This window comes from Colossoma macropomum, unplaced genomic scaffold (genome assembly GCF_904425465.1).
Source record: "Colossoma macropomum unplaced genomic scaffold, Colossoma_macropomum, whole genome shotgun sequence".
NCBI lineage: Eukaryota > Metazoa > Chordata > Actinopteri > Characiformes > Serrasalmidae > Colossoma > Colossoma macropomum.
In genome coordinates, this window is record NW_023494799.1 from 11,480,037 (window position 1) to 11,497,953 (window position 17,917).

At 40.4% G+C, this 17,917-nt stretch overlaps 2 protein-coding genes across 3 annotated transcripts in view; one reads left to right on the forward strand and one right to left on the reverse strand.

Moving 5' to 3' along the window:
* apc2 (APC regulator of WNT signaling pathway 2) overlaps positions 1–12,797 on the forward strand; it is a 34,428-nt gene extending 21,631 nt beyond the window's left edge. Inside the window, exons 8-15 of the mRNA XM_036586421.1 lie at positions 1,408–1,503; positions 2,628–3,006; positions 3,132–3,230; positions 3,557–3,696; positions 3,798–3,875; positions 4,123–4,239; positions 4,331–4,545; positions 4,976–12,797. Coding sequence (XP_036442314.1) covers positions 1,408–1,503; positions 2,628–3,006; positions 3,132–3,230; positions 3,557–3,696; positions 3,798–3,875; positions 4,123–4,239; positions 4,331–4,545; positions 4,976–10,631 — 6,780 coding nt within the window. The 3' untranslated portion in view covers positions 10,632–12,797. The remainder of the gene's footprint in view (positions 1–1,407; positions 1,504–2,627; positions 3,007–3,131; positions 3,231–3,556; positions 3,697–3,797; positions 3,876–4,122; positions 4,240–4,330; positions 4,546–4,975) is intronic.
* Positions 12,798–13,053: 256 nt separating this feature from the next.
* Positions 13,054–15,966, reverse strand: cunh19orf25 (chromosome unknown C19orf25 homolog). 2 transcript variants are annotated; one of them, XM_036586419.1, is made up of 3 exons: positions 15,845–15,966; positions 15,569–15,750; positions 13,054–14,815 (listed from the first exon to the last, which is right to left on the reverse strand). In XM_036586419.1, exons 2-3 carry the CDS (start codon positions 15,708–15,710, stop codon positions 14,631–14,633), a joined length of 327 nt encoding a protein of 108 aa, XP_036442312.1. In that variant the 5' UTR covers positions 15,711–15,750; positions 15,845–15,966; the 3' UTR covers positions 13,054–14,630. The 2 variants fall into 2 exon arrangements, with proteins under 2 accessions (XP_036442312.1, XP_036442311.1); XM_036586418.1 differs by having other exon boundaries at positions 15,569–15,966.
* Positions 15,967–17,917: the final 1,951 nt, after the last annotated feature.

Here is a 17,917-nt window from a genome sequence, read left to right on the forward strand (position 1 = left end):
ACCTCTTTTTTTCCCTTGAAACTTACTATGCTTTTAAAAATTATATATGTAAATGAGCTCAGTTCTGATTGGCTGCCCTGCCTGAAGATGTCTTGGTTTTTGTGGCATCACAAAAACTGTAAATTCAAAACAGTGTTTTTGTAGCTTTGTTTTCATTTACGAATGAAATACTGTAGTTCACATACTATATCTTTGTAGTTAGTTGCATCAGTACATAATTTACAGTTTAATAAATATAGGCCACATCTGCAAATAACAAGCAAACTGAAATATAATTGTTAGGATATTTTGTTTTTTTGACAGCTTAAAGATTTAGTGCCATTCACCAGATTACACAGCTAGAGCCCCACGCCATCTCACCTTGCACTGCTCTCTGGCAGCTAAAGCTGTCAGTGAATGTTGCTAGGCATGCCCTCTCACAGTGCTCTCTTATTGGCTGCTTAAGCTCTGTCTGGCTGGCCCACTGTGAAGCTGGCATTTAGAAACATGCCTCACTGTGAGCGCCCCATGCCAGCCCAGTCATCTGTTTACTATACTGAAAAAAGTGATCCATTGAATTTGTTTGATTCAAATGAGTGTACAATGTTCACTTGAATGAAACGCATTACATCAACACAATTGTGTCTTATTTATTTGTATTTGGCATTAATTGTGGTGATGTAACGTATTTTATTAATGTGGAAAACTGTACACATTTGAATTGAGCATATTCAAAGCTTCCAGTGCATTATTTTTTCAGTATAGAGCACCTTATGAGACTAGATGAGACTAGTAATGACTCCATTAGACATTATTAAAATAAATAGTATATATTATTTTTTATGTTCACCTTTTTACATTCAGTACCTTTACCTGGCCAGAGTTGCATGAATTGTTCAATTTTGAACTGCAGTCAGGTTTTTGCTGCTGGTGAAAATGTACAGACAGCACTGTTTGTCATCAGTTTAAATCTTACAGCAATAGATTTCGTTACGTCCATTAGACATATACTTTTATTTTAAAGATACTGGAGGCAGCTTGTGTGTAGCCCACGCTTGTCTGGGTAGACCTCAAGAGATCACATGCCTACCCATGGCACCAAAGGTTGCCATAGCGATGGGCTTGGGGATGAAAGGATGAATTTACTGCTTTGGCTGTTGGAGGATTTGCTGTGCAGCCAAGTGGGCTGCCAAATGCAAACGATACAGCTGGAGCACTGCCTTACAAAGGGACTGTAGAATGCAGAATGCAACAGCAATTTTTATTGTTTGTTTTATATTGTATTACATGAAAACAAATTAAATTATCAGATGTTTTTGCCTCACACTTTTTAACTGTAATGCACTGTTAAACATTATTTTCTCTACCACATAAGTGTTGAAGGCTAAGCAGTAGCACATGCATGCTTGTACCTTTCTCTTTTTACAGAGTGTTGACTGCCTCTCCAAAGTGTCCAACCCTGAGCTGGACAATGGAGCTTCCACTAGCTCTATGATGGAGGCCCCTGGAGAAGCAGGGAGCAAGGTAAGACAGCAATGTCTCATGTTATGTGTCAGTTATAAAAAAAGTTCAGTGACTTAAGAAATTAAGAGATGATTACACAGTTTGTTGCTGTGAATTATAATTAAAAAAAAGTTTAAAGAGTTAGAAACAAAACCTGTAGTGAGTTGTTGGCATCAAGTCAAAACAATCATAGCATTAACAATCAATGTACCAGAGGCAGACAGATATAGAAAAAAAATGCAGGGGCTCCTGAGTGGCCCAACCATCTAAACGTTGGCCCTATCATCAGGAGATCGCGAGTTTGATCCCTGGTGATGCTACTGCCCCACTCAGGCCAAACCAATGGCAAAAAGTATTTGTGGCCAGAATGTAAAAACATGTTTACTGTATGTATTTTGCATTTACAATTAACAAGCATGCTTTAGTACCAAAAACCAGCCAGGTGTTGCTTCCATTTGTTTTATTACACCAGTCAAACCAGGGCCACACTTTTGAATTGTTAAAGCTATGGCTGTGCTTTTAAATATTATGTTTTCTGTACAAGTTACACCCAGTAAATAATGAGCCTGACAAGATCCTCAACTTAACATCACTTCTTTCTCAAAATCATACTGCAGCCAAATACATTTTTCTTCTGTCAACTTTGAACTGGTGGATAATGGTGGATATTTGTGGTGTTTTGTTAAAATGGAAGAAGTAAAAAAAATCTCCAAGACATGCAGCCACTCGTGCCAGAGGCACTGCATTTTTAGTGATCAAAATGTGAATTACACCAGGCAGTAGGCAATGTCAACCTTTACAGTGCACACTGAAAAAATGATGCATTGAATTTACTTGATTCAAATGTGTACATTTTTCAACATGAATAACATAGAATCAACACAAATTTGTCTTTTGGTTAATTTACGTTTGTTAGTAATTATGTTAATGAAATAGATTTTGTTCATGTGGAAATGGTGTACACATTTGAATTTAAATTCTTGGCATTACTTTTTTCAGTGTAAGATGGCCATTGTAATGGAGTGGTGTTTATGCTTTGATGACTGTAAGCAATACAGCTGAGAATGTGATTTATAGCTCTATCAGTCAAAGAAAAGTGCAGTGTTCAGGATGTGGCACTGAATATGCTGGCATCTACATTTTAGGTGGAGATGGTGTTCTGGCTGCTGTCTATGCTGGCCTCCAGAGATCGGGAAGAGATGTCCCGCACCTTGTTAGCTATGTCCAGCTCACAGGAAAGCTGTATTGCAATGCGCAAATCAGGCTGTGTCCCCTTGTTGGTGCAAATACTGCATGACGGAGGCTCCGGAGAGACCACTGGAGCCGCAGGCTGCAGCCGTGAGGCTCGATCACGAGCTAGTGCGGCTCTGCACAACATTGTGTACTCACAGCCTGATGAAGGTCAAGCACGACGTGAGATGAGAGTGCTACATGTGCTGGAACAGATCCGCTCACATTGCGAGAATGGCTGGGACTGGATTGAGAACCACCTCGGAACCCCATCACCTGGTGGTGCTAAGAATGGCAAGATAATTAAACTATTTGTTTGTAATATTTATATATAAACTAAAATATCTACTGTGTTCTAATGATTGTAAAACAACAGCACAAATTTCTGACACGCAAATGTCTCGATATGAACTGTGCAGGAATTCCAGAGCCAGTAGATCCTCAGATTTGCCAGGCCACGTGTGCTATAATGAAGCTTTCCTTTGAAGAGGAGTACCGAAGGGCCATGAATGAACTTGGTACGTGGAACTACTACTCTTTTATGACATTTTAGGAGAACCACCTTTCTGCATTGTTGAAAATTGAAATTACAAGCCACATTTAAAAAGAGAAAATTTAAAAACGTAGCAAAGCATCTTGCATCATTCAAACACATATTGTCATCTCCACACTCTTGAATTCAGTCTAATAAAACATGTATACTGGAATTTTGTCCCCTGTACTTCAGACTAGTCTTAAGCATTTGATGGCTGATCAAATGTAGGCACAAGCAAGTACTTAGACTGGGGAAACAGCTTACTGTATCTATGCAAAAAAATATTATGAGCTTCTCTGTTTGTTTCAGGGGGTCTTCAGGCCATTGCAGAGCTAATGCAGTTGGAACAGGAGCTGTATGGCATGCAAAATGAGCCTATGAATATGGCCCTGCGAAGATATGCTGGGATGGCACTCACTAACCTCACATACGGTGATGTTGTGAATAAGGTAGATAAAAACTTAGAGAGATGTCGTGAGCTAGAGCAATGAAACGACCTTTATTTTATGGCTGCTATATTGTTTTTCTTATGTTCTTGATTTTGTTTCAGGCCACACTTTGCTCAAAGAAAAGCTGCCTTCAAGCCATTGTTGCCCAGCTTGCATCTGATAATGAGGAATTACATCAGGTACATAGTGAAAGGTTGTTTTTGTAAGATTTAGAAGTTGAATTTGTTAATTTTGTGTCAACTAATGCATACAGGACTCACGTTTAATACAAAGCTAATCTAAAGTACTTTTCAGTTTTTGAGGAAATGCATGTGAAGAACAGTTTGACAAAGAATTAGAAACGAGGACACTGGTTTTAAGAGAATTTCAAATTAAGGGCATTTTGTATGGATTTGGCCTTAATTCTAAATTGTTTTTTTCCTACAGGTTGTCTCAAGTATTCTTAGGAATCTTTCATGGCGGGCTGACATCAACAGTAAGAGAGCTCTTCGTGATGTTGGCAGTGTATCAGCACTAATGACCTGTGCACTCCAAGCTACAAAGGTAAACACATAGACTGTATGGATTGTTATAACTAGTACTGCCATTATTATTATTCTGCAAATTACTGTGTACTGTTTTTTTCTGTATACAGGAATCCACCTTAAAAAGTGTGCTGAGTGCTTTATGGAATTTATCAGCACATAGCACTGAGAATAAGGTGTCGATTTGCTCTGTTGATGGTGCTCTTGGGTTTTTGGTCAGTACCCTTACCTACCGGTGCCAAACCAACTCGCTGGCAATCATTGAGAGCGGTGGAGGTATTCTCCGCAATGTGTCCAGCCTTGTAGCTACCAGAGAAGATTACAGGTATTACGATGAACACTACTGTCTTATTGGACTAATATTTTATTCTGGTCCTTGTTACAGTAGCATCACTAATAGGGCTGGACGTCATTTCAAATTTTCTAAAATCAATAACAATACTAATATCTAATTTTGAGTACAGATACTTGAACTTCTTGATACCTTCTTTTAAATTATAAACCAAAAGTGGGTATGGCTTAAACCAGATATGAATGTGAATTGCTAGTCAATAACATGCATGTAATTTAGACAGCCAGTCACCAGTTTACATTTTGGAACTAGGAGGTTAATTGATTCACGGATGCAAAGGCTGACTATTTGGGTATTGAAATCTGAATAAAATCAAATGATCTGATACTCTGTGGTAATAAGGTTATTCTGTCAGTACTGCACTGTACTTAATTTCAATACTTTCCCTCTTTTTCCTCCCTAGACAAATCCTCAGGGATCACAACTGCCTCCAGACTTTGTTACAGCACCTGCGATCTCACAGTCTAACCATTGTAAGCAATGCATGTGGAACCCTGTGGAATCTGTCCGCTCGAAGTCCAAAGGACCAAGAATTACTGTGGGACCTAGGAGCTGTGAGCATGCTTCGTAATCTCATCCATTCAAAGCACAAAATGATAGCCATGGGAAGCGCTGCAGCTCTGAGAAACCTCCTCACAAATCGTCCTCTCAAATATAAAGATACTGCTGTTGTATCTCCAGGCTCCTGCATGCCTTCACTCTATATGAGGAAGCAAAAAGCATTGGAGGCTGAGCTAGATGCAAAACACCTGGCAGAAACATTTGATTCAATTGAGAAGCAAAGCCCCAAGCATTTGAATATTAACAAGCCACTACGACACATAGAGAGTTTAGCGAAGGACTATGCCTCAGACTCTGGATGTTTTGATGATGATGAGGCCCCAAATGTTTCAAGTAGCTTAGACACTGGGACTTTCTCTATGCTCTCTATGTTCTTGAACAATTCCAACTTCCTTCAAAATCAGCCTCGCAAGAGAGAAAATGAGCCTGAGCAAGATGTGGGGCCATTACAAACAGATGATAAAAAGACACAACCTCCTGAAGATGAGGTGACTGTTGCAGCTGAAAAGTTAGCAAAAAAGATTACTAACACTGTGGCTAAAATTGACAAACTGGTGGAAGATATTACCATGCACACATCTTCAGAGGACAGCTTCAGTCTCAGTTCTGAGGATCATTTTGCAGATTGGAATTATGGGCCTGATGATCTCCGTGAGGCACGAGCTAAGTCGTGTTCCCCTTGCGGTCTTTCTGATATCAACTCCTTTTCACACAAAGAGCGCTTCAGCAGAGCTCATGCCCTAATGCGACTTAAAACAGCCAACTCAAGTTTGTCCAATGACAGCCTTAACAGTGGTAGCATCAGTGATGGCTACTGTGGGAGTAAGGACCAGATACGCTCTTCCATGAGGCCAGCAGAACAAAAACGACCAAACAAGCTTGATCTTAAGGTAGCTCATGAGGAACTGCTAAAGAGCAGTACCAGTGTTTCCAAATTAATTTGTCAGAATGAGATACCTGAGAGAGATTCAGAGACAGCGAAAGATCTGAAATTACCTGATCAAGGTAGCACAGATGAAGAAAAGGGTCAAGAACCTCTTATTGCAACACCAGCAACTGTGTCAACCAGGGTATCTTCTGATACCAGCATACCTACCATTAAGCTCTCTCCCTCATATCAGCATGTTCCACTGATCCAGAGTGTTGCCCGGTTTGGTGTTGCAAAGACTGCTATTAATGTTCAGGCAGCTCAGGCAATGAGAAGACAAGCCTGGGTCCCAACTGTATTGACTGGCGGAAGTATTAGCAAGTTCTCCCCGGTATGCTCTACGAGAAGCCCAACAATAGGCCAGCTGGAGACACCACAGAAGTATTCAGTGGAGAACACACCGATCTGTTTCTCACGCTGCAGCTCTTTGTCCTCCCTTTCTTCTGGTGATGGAGCCCTAGATGGACAGAGTCAAAGCGAAAATGAGCTGGAGAGTGACTCATCTCTGGAAATTATTGAAGTGGAAGATGGTGATGTAGTGAAGAAGGAGGAAGAGGACGAGACACTAGAGGATTTGAGTGATAGCCAGTTGCTTATGACTGACCAGAAAACATGTCCCACGAGCAGCAGTACTTCTGACCCCATTCAGATTCCCTGCACACTGAGACATGAAAAGACATTCCTTAGAGCGACATCACCAGTTATAAATGAGGACAGGACCCCATCCAGTTCCTCAGACAACTACATTCATGAGACACCACTTGTGATGAGCCGCTGTAGCTCTGTAAGTTCACTGGGTAGCTTTGAGTCCCCTTCAATTGCTAGTTCTATTCAGAGTGATCCTTGTAGCGAAATGATCAGTGGAACCGTTAGCCCGAGTGATCTCCCAGACAGCCCAGGCCAAACCATGCCCCCAAGTCGCAGTAAAACTCCATGCTGTGCTGAATCAAGTGGACCAGAGCAGCAAAATCTTGGTGGTGTTGCAGGCCAGTGGGAAAACAGCTTGCGGAAGTTTATGGAAATTGCAGACTTTAAGGAAAGGTTCAACTTGCCTCCAGACTTGGACACAATGATCTACTTCACTGTTGAAAAACCAATTGAGAATTTCTCTTGTGCCTCTAGTCTGAGCGCCCTACCTCTGCATGAGCACTATGTTCAGAAGGATGTGGAGCTCAAGCTTACTCCATTGCTAAATCAGCAAGACAATGACCCAGTATATGCTGGACAGAGAGATCCTGATGATCCATCACATATGGATCAAGATCAGTACAGTGAGGGCAACTCTGATGATGACATTGAAATTCTCAAAGAGTGCATCAATTCAGCCATGCCTTCTAGGTTTAAGAAAGTAAGACCCACTTTGATGTCTACCCTCTCAAACCAAGTTTTAAACACCCAGGCTCGAAGATCTGTGCAGTTACCAGTATACATGGTGCTCCAGAATAATAACAATCAGATGTGCTCTGGCCGAAAGGTTGGAATGTGCGTGAAAGATATTCATTGTGATGATTCTTCCTACACTGATTCTGCTGAAGGTACTCCGATTTATTTCTCAAGTACCACTTCCTTAAGTGATGAGACTCTTCAATACCCGGTCAAGATGAAAGGGTCAAAAGACTGGCGGTCCAGAAACAAAGAAACACAGGAACTTATTGATATAGAGGCAAAGAGAATTGAAGAACTACGCCTCTTCTCTCGCTTCCACAAATCGAGTAAAATGGCTTGTCAGTCTGACATAGTAACAAACCAAATGAACAAAACAGTGAAGCAAATGACTCCTACTCAAAGGTTACTCATGCAAAGTAAGGAGATGGCAGCTAGAATGACTCAGCAAAGAGTCCAGAGCCAATCCCCAGTCCGACAAGTACAAAAGCAAGGACAAAACCTGTCACAAAGCATGCCACATTTAGATTTTACAGTCAGAAAGCAAGGTGCAGACGTGTATCAAAATAAGAAGACATATTCCAGAAGTAATACACAGGAAAACGCAGCTTTTCAGTCAATGCGCCACCCCACGCCCACAGGGGACACCATCTACTGCTTATATGACAATGAAATGGATAAAGACGATGGAGTGATGGCAAGGGCAAGGAACAGACAGAAACAGTTGAATGATACAAGTAAAAATAACATAGGTCCCAACTATGCGATTCCAAAAGGTCGTATAGACAATTTCCAGAGGAATGGGTTTCACAGAATCAAGCAAAATCTAATTTTGGAAGAAGCTCCCCCATGTTACTCTCTTAGCTCATCTCTGAGCTCTTTGAGCGATGCAGAGTTTGAGGAACAAGTAGGGAAAGCTCAGCGAGTATGGTTGAGAAATAAACATAATTTGATGTCCAATTCAGTTCAGTGTCCTCCAAAAGCCCAACATGCCCAAAATCAATTTGAAGATAACAGCTCACCAAGTTCAGTGAGCATGGACTCTGAGGACGATCTTTTATTAAAATGTATAACATCTGCAATGCCAAAGCAAAAGAAAAAACAATCCAACAGAAAAAGGAAGGGAGAGAAGAAACAAAAACAGAAAACTGTTGTTCAGAAGGACTCTGAAGACTGGGGCCCTGAAGATGGTCTGGGCAGTGATGACATGGCATCTGATAAAGATTCTGATCTCAACAGTGTTGAATGGAGGGCAATACAAGAGGGAGCGAACACAATAATTACAAAGTTGCAAGCTTCAAAGTCCCAGGAACCATCATCAGAATCAGAATCTGTTCTTTCATTTATGTCTGGATCAAGCTTCACCCCAAAACCTGACGTCAATGACAAGAAGAAGGTAATCAAAGATAACAAAAAGGCCAATAAGCCACTTGATTTTGCCCCACGTAAACCGGTTCCAAACTTGCCTGTAGTTTTCAGAGGCAGAACAGTCATATACATGCCCAAGAAAGAGACAACACTTTCACAAAGACCACCAGCCAAGAAAGTGAGCCCCCAAACAGATGCTCCAAAGAATCCAAACTTAGCTCAACATCGGTCTAGAAGCCTTCATAGATTGGGACTCAATAACGATTCTACTCAGCTGTCATTGCCCAAGAGAAGCTCAACTCCTCCTGCCAGGATCCCAAAGAGCTCATCATCAGGATCATCTCAAAGTTCAACCCCTTCCAGGCAGCCTTACAAAAAAGTAACCTCCCCTACCCAGACAGTAAAACAAAGTCCGAAAATGGCAGCCTCAGCTCCAAGCAGTCCACCTGACAAGAAAGGAAGCGTCCCCACACCCAATCAAAACCCAAGATCTGCTACAGACAGCAAAACACAGAAATCCCCTGTCAGGATACCATTCATGCAGAACCCTTCAAGGCAGTCAAGAGCAATTTCACCATTAGTGACCAATCAACCGACTAGTGTTACCAGACAAAATAGTCAGTTAACGGGGAAAAGAATCCTACCAGCCAATCGACTGGATTTAGTTCGTATGACATCTGCTCATTCACGCAGTGGTGAATCAGATCGCAATGGTTTCTTGAGACAACTAACTTTCATCAAAGAAAGATCAAATGTCTCAAGACAAGACGTTCCTTGTTCCCGCTCAGTTCCTACATCCAAGCATGGATCACCTCGAAGAGCATGTCCAGGAGCCCCAGCAGTTTTTCTTTGTTCCTCTCGCTGCCAGGAGCTGAAGCCAGCAGTACAAGGGCCAAGAAGATTGCAGGGGTCGCTAGGGCCAAGAAATGGACAGGATCAAGGCATCCTCAAGCAGAATATGACTCTTTCAAGGGCAAATTCCACTGACAGGGACCTCACAGTGAAACGTCCAGCCAGAAGAACAAGTTCAGAAAGTCCTTGCAGGATGCCTCAGAGGAACGTACCTGAGCCAAAGCAACGCGAGAAGAGAGAAGACACTTTCAAAAGATATTCCTCCTCCCCAAGCATAAACATCTTGAGCCGTGTCACCAGCCGATCCTCCCTACGCTCCTCGTCTTCAGACTCAAGTGGACGGGCTAAGAGTGAAAAGGACTTGAAACAGAGGCAGGGCCGAATTGGATCGCGAAACAATAACAACAAAGTCACCTGGAGGAGGATTCGTGATGAAGATGTTCCCCAGATATTAAAGAGCACTCTTCCAGCCACTGCTTTGCCTCTGGTGCCTTCCCCTGAAGGGCAAAAACCAGTGCCACCGCCACCATCACTGCCAGGGAAACTGCCAACGATTACACTGATATCACGTAAAACAAGTGACGCAACGGTGCAAACCGAGGACTTCTCAAAAAATAAAACCAATTCGAGCACCTCCCCAACAATTGAGAATGGCACAGTGATTTCTGAGGAGGCAGCAAAGGTAGCTCTCCTCAGAAAGATCAGCATGCCCTCTGGGAATAACTTGCAAGACGGAGATTCTGATGGATCCCTCAAAAATTACAGCACAGCTTCCACCTCAACCTTTCAATCTGTGGAGAGCAGCCATAGCGGAGGCATAGGTCACTTCCGTCATAGTTCTCCCAGCAAAGCTGTCAGAGTTACTCCGTTCAATTACGTCCCCAGCCCGATGGCTTGTTGCTCTCAAGAAACACAGAATCAAGCACCAACAATACCTGAGAAGACAGGTGAAAAACTTGAAGCTTAGTACCTAAAATTGGTCACTGTTTCAAGCTTGACTTCTGTGTTCCTGATGCTGTAAAAACTCAGGTGGTTTAGTGAGCAACATTAATCTACTTTACCTCGGACACTCAGTCTTGCGCTTGCCATTTGCTTCAAAAATTATTTATCTGACAAACATTGTCTTCATTGGCTATGAATTTCTATCACTGAAAGTTGGATGTGGACAAATAGGCATGAACTGTAGTATCTCATTGGATTTAACCCGTTGTATGGAACTTATACACCATTAAAGTGAAGCCGTCCCTTTTTTTATATTTTTGTACAGTTACATACATGAACCATTGCTTGTTTTGTTTTGGTTTGGACACTTGATCATATGAGAAAAGGATTTCAAGTTCAAGTAGAGAGTTTAACACACAGCGTTCTTTATGAACCACAGTGGACGACTACATCCAGCTCTGTATTCATGACAAACAATATGCAAATCACCCAAATCAGAGACCTGATTACTGGACATTTCGGAAGAACACGTGCCACCTAAAACCTGAAAGACTGTTACAGTACAAAGAAGAAAACTTCACATTTATGCATTATGCACAGTATTTCTTGTATGTCATTATGCCACTGACACTGATTATAAAAGCCCTTAGCCTTCACTTTTATTATTGCAGGTAAATACATTTGTGGTAGGTCAGCCCAAGTCAGCACAGCGAGAACATAATATAATCCTTGTTGGTATGTAGTGATACTGTTGTATATATTTACAAAGACTCTCTAATGCTTCCCAGTAAGCAAAAAGTACTCCTAGCGCCGCTACTACTAGCATGCTCAATATTCACCTCGTGTGCACATCTATGTGTTATCGATGTTGAATAATCCTGTCCCATGAGGCATAAGTAATACAGATGGAGGGATCATCTCTAAATCTTTTGAATAAAAAAAGAGATGTACTTGTTAATTGTTTAGCTGTATGTAATACACTTAGGTGGCTGTACATAATCTCTGCTTATTGAATGCTTTGATAATGTCATTTTGTGTATGATCAGGTATGGTTTAATTCATTAAGAGCAAGAATAACACGTTATTCTGTGGATTATTAGAGAGGAACAATTTAAGAACTCACTGATCAACTCATCGATGAATATCTGTTAAAAATGCATTGCAATTCAAGCAGATCCACGGTACAAATTATGTTGTGGCTTGAACGACCGTTGCCCAAGCAGACTGACACTATAAAAAAAAAACAGCATTAAACCTACTGTTCAGCTATATACATGATGAAAACATGCTCCATCATTTAGCAATTGGTAAGTGCAGTATTTTCAGTCTTTATGTAGCTATTCTATAGCTGGTTGATTGGAAAGGGTCTCTGAAGAATAACAACAATACATAATGTGAACTTTCTCTGAATGTAAATGCTCATGTTGAGATGTTGATGTTGCTGGCCCTCACGTCTTGAGCCCCCTAAAGCCCAATGTAACAGTGGTTGTAAAAGCTTGGCCAGGTGGTACAACAGAAGCTTTCAACAAAGAAATACAATTTTTCTGTGAAGCTCTAGGACAGTGGTCACCAACCACTGTCTCCAACTCGTCCTGGAAGATCTGCATTCCTGCAGTTCTTGCTTTCCTGCGTTCTTCCACACCTGCTCCAGCGAATTAACTTCTTGTGAAGTCTTTGATTGGCTGGATCAAATGCGTTAGTGTTAGCTAAGAGGGGCAACATGCTAACTGCAGGAAACTAGATCTCAAGGAGGAGGGCTGGTGACCACTGCCCAAAGCTACAGAGCTCAGTGGCTGATGAAAATAATATGCATAGTTTATTGTTTTGAGTGTGACAGTTAAATGTACCCAAATCAGAAGTCTTTCTGCGAAATCTGTAAGCACTCGATATCCCTTTATTTCTGACTAGTCTGAGAGATGCAGAAATTATGCACAGATTCATTTGTGAAAATTTCCAATTTGAACTCTTACTGTATTTCACTATGTATATGTAACACATCGACAAGAACGTGCATACTGGTGTACTTGTTTATTTTCATTGGAGATTAATGTCCAAATCAATGCGCCAGCACTATACACTGAAATGTTGAAGGGTTTTTTTTTGCTGGATGCAAATTGTGTTGGAAACCAACAGTATTACCTAGTGATGGCCAAGGGTTGATTTCCATAATAAATGTACTCATGAAGCTTCAGTGTGTATTTTTTAACATTCATTTTAATACATTGTGTCCATTTTAAATGTGAAAAATGTTGTTTTATTTTTACACAGGCTAATTTGTAAGGGACATTGCGGCCAACATGGAAAATGTAACCACTGCTACATCTGTTGTAAACATGCCTACAGTGATGCTGCAGTAGTCTCTACAGAGTCCAGGAGACCCACTTCTAATGATGCATCCTGAATGTGGGAGAAAGGTTTAAAAAACTGGGGCAGATGTGTAATGGCAGTGGCTGGTTTACTAGTTTACTAGCACAGACAAACTCCAGTCACCCGTTACAACCAGGAAGCTGAATATGTCATCTATGTATCTATGCATAGCCTCTAAATTGGTGGCTATGCTAGCAGTCTGGTTTTGTGTAGGGGGGATTCTCAGTGGTTGTATGATGTAACCGAATAATCCATATTGTACATATCCATAAGGATACTGTTGTGAGAGAATATGGATGAGGGAAAACAAAAATGATGCAACATAGAGACTAAGGGATGCAGTGCTGCACTACAGAATACTGCATAAGATGAAAATATTTAATGTTAGTTTTAGTCTGGAATGCCCCCTTTAACATATATGAATGTTCAATCTAGCCTATATGGACAATGAAGTGCCTTTAACATGAGCTGTTTTATAAGCTATTTGTTTCATGGAGTGGGCACAACACCAGGACCAATATCTTTAGTTCATTACAGCTGAGCGAAGCAATGAGTGCATTTACATGCACTCAATAATCCAATCATAATCGGATTTTTGCAGTTATCTGATTATGCAAATGGTCATGTAAACACCATACTCCGATCTAGAAATCTGATTAAGAAATCTGCTAAAGAGAGCTGGATTTTAGCTCAGTAATCAGATTTCTCAGTGCATATAAACTCTTACTCGGATTTCTTTCGGATTTCTCAGTCTGCGCATGTGCCGGAAAATAAGCAAGCGGGGTTGCTGCGAGATGGCAGCAAAACACTTTTGAAGCGTCGCTGAAACTGACTACATTCATGATGAAATGAAGGATTTAAATATTTCATATGTTCATATTTTCAGGTAAAGTGGCGCGATGTGTGTTTTTTTTTAAAAAAAAGCCATGGCGTGAAGTTTGGTTTTACATTTACATCACGTCTTCTGTGAGTTTACTGGCTGGTTGCAAAGCAGAAATTCAATTCCTGCCTGACACACACAGACCCATAGTTTCCTATTATATGATTACTGAAGTGCATATAAACACCTTGATCGGATTACTGACAAAATCTGATTTTCTGCAGTTATCAGATTATTAAGTGCATGTAAACACAATGCTATAAACCAGTTTAGCTGGTATTCGTGTAACAGGTTATGAAGACATCCCACAGTGGAACTACAGCATCAGCTATAGCATAACCCAAAATCAAAGGACAATAATTAAAAGGCAGGATTTGACGGCACTGCTAAATCTGGCACAAACAGCACAACAAAGTACAGACAGCAGTCCAGTCTACTTTTAGACCGTGTGTCTAGACATCTTCAGTCAAACAGAATAATGATAATATAATCACTGTATTAACATCTTATTCCACACAGCGATTATTAATAAAGTCATAGGGAATTATAAGGAACAACAGCCATTTCAATTCTGATTAGTAAGTGACAGAAATGTTTTGTTGGTTGGGGTCCACACTCCAGCTCTTCAGAAATTATGATGCACAGTACAGGTAAAGAGCAGACAGTCCACTTTCTGGCACAACAGTTCAAAATCATCAAAACATAACTTAATCATTCATCCTACACCCACCACAATACCAGCGAAGTGAGAGGCTTCCAACAGCACATGGCGGTCTGTCAGATTGCTCTGTCCTTCACTTCTGCTACACTCTTCTCTAAAGACTCTCCCACTGTTCTGAGCTCATCTCTTCTCTGTACTAGTTCAGTGCGCGCCTCCTGTAGCCTCTCGTTCAGCTCCAGGTACCGGCGGCTCTGCAGGTACCTCGTCTCCACTTCACTGCTGCTTGATCCCCCCTTCAAATCTGGAAGAATACGTCACATTAGAAATGCTTCATGAGTTTTAGGGATGCATGATGATACTGGAATCATATCAGTAAAGGCAGACAATTGCTTAAAAAGTGTCACCATGGGACAGATGTTTAAAATTGACAGACAATTCAAACCCATATTTGTTGATTTTACTGCAGAAAAAAAGCAGAATGTTGAGGCACCGCTGGGCTACTAAACATCTCTACATTTTATACATATTACTGCATTTGTAACCCTACAAAAATAAATGCTGTATTATCCAGTTATTTGTGGGAAGGGACCACCGTTTGAAAACGGAAACATGCTGTGCGAGGCAGTCCGTTTTTGTACTGAAACTGTTTCATTTGCACAGGGTTGCTACGTTACAGACTTTTATTTTGAAATGAAACACGTATTTGAGCCAGTATCATGATGTTACAGCATTCATAATAATACTGAAAACTAGACAAAAAAACTATTACTTTTCAGAAAACAAAAACAAATTAAAACTATAGCTGATCCCTTAAAACTAACTGAAACTAAACCGAAATAAAAAAAAATAACGAAAAGTTAAATGAAAAATAAAAACAATTAAAATTTTCAAACTGAACACTGCAGTGCTAAACAGTCCAGATTATAAATCACAAATAGCTCTGCAGAATTAATTAAGACCTGGAGTCGCATCTTCATCTTGAAATTGTCATCGTTACACCTTTACTCTACAGTAACTGCACAGTTAGCTAACAGACTCCTAATATTCAGATCACCTTCGCTGGACTCCTGCAGAAGGCTGAAGACTGGATCATTGGGGTAAGCTCGGTTTATGTCCTCTATGATCTGCTCCACTGACGGAGGGTCAGGTCGAGTCGGAAGGACCATCCTCTTCTTTCCTTTGGATCCCAGATTCATCTCGTTCTCCTACAGTATCAGTTCTCACTTATTCAGCCAGCTGTGGAAAAGAGTCTGTTCACTTTAGCACCGGGAAGCTACTTTACTTTAGAAAACTCAATAAAACATTTGCCGTGTCACCGCGTGAGTTTTACCCGTGATGTAAAAGTGTAAAAGTTCGTTTTATAAACGACGCTGTAGAAGAGTAAACGAGTTAAAATGAACTGTTAAGCGTCAACGTTGCTTGTTGTTGTCATTACTTCTCCGGATTTGCTGTGGTAGCTTATTCACCTTTTCTGCAGCACACTGCCATCTACAGGCTGGGAGAGAGGTCATGTTTTAATTTATTTATTTATTTATTTATTTATTTACGTACTTTTTTTTTGGAAATGCAAGTAAACATAGTTATTGCATTTTAAGCAAACAGGAAAAGGAACAATAATTTTATATGCACTCTTTTCAATGAGGAAATTTTAGCGTAAAGTTAATGTCTGCGTTAAAAATTAGAAGCAGATTTGTTGACCTTGTCCTTTTAAACTAAAATAGAAAATTACAGAAAAGGACAATTTAAACCTGTTTAAAATTATTTAAGCATGATCATGCTGGTTGACCAGCATACCGGCATCCAAAACACAGCATATTCTGGTTTTGCTGTGCTGGTTTTTCTAGCAGTGTAATTCAGTCGTTGAGATATAAACAAAGTCATTCAGAGTGGTTTGGTTCAGGGGCGTCATTAGACCCAAATTACTACGGCGCCGTTCCCCAGTAAAATGTTGCTGTGCTCCACTAAAATCACGGTGGTAAAAAGCCAATAAGAAAGCCATAAAGCTTTTCGATTTATCCTGGATTGCTGAACAGAACTACAGAACGCGCCGCGCGAATTCACCACAGGCACTACATTTCCCATAATGCCCCAGGCTAACGCTTTCAGTCAGAGCCGGTTTCTTTCGGTTTTTACGCGTGAAGTATCCAAATAAACATAGGTTGCATAGATATTTTAAAGAAAGTCAGCAGACACGGTAATGACAGCCCATAACTGTGTGATTTGGCCATACACTTTTAACTGTAACCTACCAAAATTACACATTAGACCCCTAAAGCAAAGGCATTTAATAAATTAGCAAATACACCAGTTACGTTACGTTAGCAAAGGCTTTATTTATGCTGGCTAGTAAAGGGGGCATTGATAATAAGCTTGCAAAATGAGCATCGTGATATAACCAGTATAATAGTAAACTACTTGTTTTGCAAACCTGTGTTAATTAGCTAGCAAGAACTGGTGATACAAAGACAAAATCACAATTTCACATGCAGTTTTATTTCACATGCATGTGGTTGACTATACTATTGAAATGAAATGTAAACAATTAAGACAATAAATTAACAATAAAGTAACACCTACTTTAGTATTAAATGAGTTAATCTATTCAGTGCCTAACAGGTCTTTTACCAGATGCACAGTTGGACCCCTTCGACTGATTGGTAAGCGGAGGGGAACGGTCGTGCCCCTCTTGCATCTGGGTTTGATGTGAAATGGCTCATTGTAAAGACTGTAGATTTCTTTACATTGGTGGTGATAGGAACCAGGGGTCACCATGTCTACAACACAAATATAGCCCTTTTATTTATTGTCCCAAACCTACCAGTGAACCTAAACATGTCTTTTGAGATTTTATATATAATGTTGATGGTAAATCTGACATACATAGTTTTCTTTGGGGGCTGTTTTGCCTTTAAACACCCTTCATGTATCCCTCCACCATGAATAGATTAAAATTAATCGATTTCTGTTTGGGATGATACCAACACTTTAGCACAAAACTACTGTAAAACAGTGTTTAAGACATCAGGCTGAGTATTCATAACAATTTTATATAAGAACGTTCTGTGAGGGAGCTTTCATAGGTGGCACCTTTCATAGGTGGCATCACTGTGAACAATTCTGACTCTGTAAGTTTCTCTAGAACGAAACATTTCACACCAAACCACTCTGAATAACTTGTTTATATCTTAACCATTTATTTATACAGAAATTTAGAAAAAATGGTGGAGTTCCTCTTTAAGAAATGTGCTATAGTTATTTTTTCCGCATTCACAAAATACATAAAAGGATTACAAATGCAGTGCTAAAACAGCATAGTGGAAATTATGACACACAAAATACTGGTTTCACTTTGTTGAATACAAAAGAAATTTATTGAAAATCAAGTACATTGCTGAGGAGTTCT